The sequence below is a fragment of the Sapajus apella genome, unplaced genomic scaffold (genome assembly GCF_009761245.1).
Source record: "Sapajus apella isolate SASKATOON/1434 unplaced genomic scaffold, GSC_monkey_1.0 scaffold32, whole genome shotgun sequence".
NCBI lineage: Eukaryota > Metazoa > Chordata > Mammalia > Primates > Cebidae > Sapajus > Sapajus apella.
Window position 1 is genome coordinate 16,276,411 of NW_022436972.1, and position 3,119 is coordinate 16,279,529.

Here is a 3,119-nt window from a genome sequence, read left to right on the forward strand (position 1 = left end):
CCCTCCCCCCTCCCGCTCCCTCCCCCCTCCCCGTCGCCCGCCTCCGCCAGCACCTCGGGCCCCGCCTCCCCGACCGCTTCGTCTGCGTCCCGCCTCCCCAGCCGCGCCTTGTCCCAGCGGAGGGAGCCGGGAGGTGCGGCCGCGCTTCTTCCGGCGTCTCCAACCGCCGCCGGCTCCCGCCGCCCACCCGGGAAGGGGAGGGCCGGGCTGCGGGCTTTTCTCCCTTCCAGAGGCCTGCGCGCGCCAGAGGTCCGCCCGCAGGGGGCTGCGCCGCAGCTCCGGGAAGTGGACGCCGTTCGCCCAGACGGTGGGCTCGACTGGACGCGGCGCCATCCCGGATGGAGCCGCCCGGGAAGAAAGTCTCCCAGTTAAGCCGCCGTGCAATAAGATGGTTGGGTTTGGATTGTTGTACTTTTTTTTTTGTTCGTTGCATTTTTAGGAACAAAAAAAAAAGCCCAACCCTTCACACCACTTCATCCGCATCTCAGGACCAGAAGCTGGCCCCGTGGCTCTGGGAAATTGAGCCCGGCACCCCACAAGGGGTAGGGTGGGACGGGCACCTCTGCACCTCGCTCCCCACGGAGTCGCCGATTCGCGTTGGGAGCGCGCCAGGGCTCTACCCTGGGGTTCCGGGCAAGGCACCACCAGAAGAGGGTTCTGTATCGCCCCTCACCCCCACCCCCAACCGTGACCCTCTCTCTTTGCCGGCTTTACTCAGGACACCAAAGACCCAGTTCTGTTTAAAATTCTCTTTTAAGAAAAGGAACGCCTGCTTTGCCTTTAGGGGAAAGCATGAACTTTCAAATTGGCTTTAAAGATCCACCACTAACAGTTATTAAGTCGCTAACCTGATAATATTATGTCCACCCCACGATAGCAGACGCACTAAGCACTTACCAATGAGCGGTGTAGAGGATGCAAATATGGATGATGAAGGAATGGCTCCTCCAAAATTGATAATCGGGGGAAGTGAGGCGAGTACAGAATCTCAGAACATGCTGCAGCATTGAGTTTGATCCGAGTTGAGGAAGTTTGGGTTTGGTGGGACATCGGTTATTTTGGAGAAACGGTATTCGAGACCTACCATACATGGCAGTTGAGCCCCTTGACTAATAATCCTTAGTCCAACCTCCATAAAAGCCCCTGACCACATCCTTCTCCTGAGATTCCCACTTCTCTTTGAGCATCTCTCTTCCTGCTATAAGAAACCTAATTTTGCCTTCGTAGAAAACTTATTTTAACTTCCGTCATTCAGTCTCATAAGAACACTGCGATATAGAAATCATGATCCTAACCCTATATAAATGAGAAAACAGGTGAAGTGACTTTTCCAAGGTAAAACGAGGCAGAGCTAAGGCTAAAGGCAGATTCCAGATATGGGTTCTTTCTACAGCACCGTAACTGTCAGTGACAAAACTGCACCCCAGTTCTCTACTAAGTGTTTTTAGGCCAGGCGCAGTGGCTCACAGCTGTAATCCCAGCACTTTGGGAGGTCGAGGCCGGCCGATCACCTGAGGACAGGAGTTCGAGACTGGCCTGGCCAACATGGCGAAACTTCGTCCCTCCTAAAAATACAAAAATTTAAATAACAATTAAAAATTAGCCGGGCATGGTGACGCATGCCGGTAGTCCCAGCTACTTGAGAGGCTGAGACGGGAGAATCGCTTGAACCCGGGGTTACAGTGAGCCAACACCGTGCCACTGCACTCCTGCCTGGGCGACAGAGTGAGACTCCACCTCGATCAATCAATCAATTTAGTGTTTTAAAAAACAAAGTGATCTATAGAAACATCCCATTATTTGTTATCGTTGTTTGTTGATTTATTTTAAGGCAGGGTCTATCTATCTCTGTCTCCCAGGCTGGATGGAGTACAGTGGCTGGATCGAGGCTTACTACAGCCTCAACCTCCCGGGCTCAAGTGATCCTCCTGCCTTCGCCTCCCAAGTAGCTGGGACCACAGGCATGTGCCACCATGCCTGGCTAATTTTATTTTTTGTGGACACAGGGTCTCACTATGTTGCCCAAGGTGATATCAAACTCCTGGGCTCAAGTGTTCGTCAGGCCTCAGCCTCCCAAAGTGCTGGAATTACAGGCGTGAGCCACAGCGCCCAGCCATATGGAAACATTTCAGATATCCTAATATTAAAATGATATTTCACAAGAGTGAACGGTTAATAACTCGTGTAAAAGGAAGATCTTGGGGCCCCAAAATCACTAAGCTAAAGGGACAAGTCCAGCTGGGAACTGCTTAGGGCAAACCTGCCTCCCATTCTGTACAAAGTTACCCCTCTGCTCACAGATAATGAATATCTGATTGCCTCCTTTGGAAAGGCTAATCAGAAACTCAAAAGAATGCAATGATTTGCCTCTTAGCTCCCTAAGACCTGGAAGCCCCCTCCCTGTTTTGAATTGTCCCACCTTTTCTGGACCAAACCAGTGTTCATCTTACCAATGTTGATTGATGTCTCATGTCTGCCTAAAATGTACAAAACCAAACCAAACTGTGCTCCGACCACCTTGGGTATGTCAGGACCTCCTGAGGCCATTATCATGGGCACACATCCTCAATCTTGGCAAAATAAACTTTCTAAATTAACTGGAATGTGGCTAAGATTTTCAGGGTTCACATTCAAAACCCACACATTATCCTTAATGCAATTATATGATGCATATTTATGTAGTTAGATCTGGTTGGTGGTAGATACTAATAAACTTTTGCCCAACTAAGTGTAAAAATCATTAAATCAGTGTAGCAATCTCTAGACGTTAAACGAAATTAACTACTAACTAGAAAACATAGTATGTCAAACTCTCTTAAGTGTGGAAAAATGGAGAAGGAAGAATAACCCTTTCTCTCCTCCTGTGATCCTAATACACAGAAGAGCGACCCAGAAACTACCACAGGTAAAGTGACTAGAAAAAGTTGATTGCCCAACTAAAACCTGCATACACAGCTATATCTTTCCTGGAAGAGCACAGTGGAACTAAATCCTGGGAGAGATAACACAGGGATTGTCGACATTCTTGTCACACTGGAATTTCCTTCTATTGATCTTCAAATAAACTAACAACTGAAACTTAGAATTTATATATCAGCACAGCACTAAGACTATAGCTA

General features: G+C 48.9%; 1 protein-coding gene across 1 annotated transcript; it reads left to right on the forward strand.

The window, feature by feature from the left end:
• Positions 1 to 36: 36 nt before the first annotated feature.
• LOC116562396 lies at positions 37 to 1,558 on the forward strand. The gene has a single exon (XM_032294584.1). The coding sequence runs from the start codon at positions 339 to 341 to the stop codon at positions 813 to 815; it is 477 nt and encodes a 158-aa protein (XP_032150475.1). The 5' UTR covers positions 37 to 338; the 3' UTR covers positions 816 to 1,558.
• The last annotated feature ends 1,561 nt before the right edge of the window (positions 1,559 to 3,119 follow it).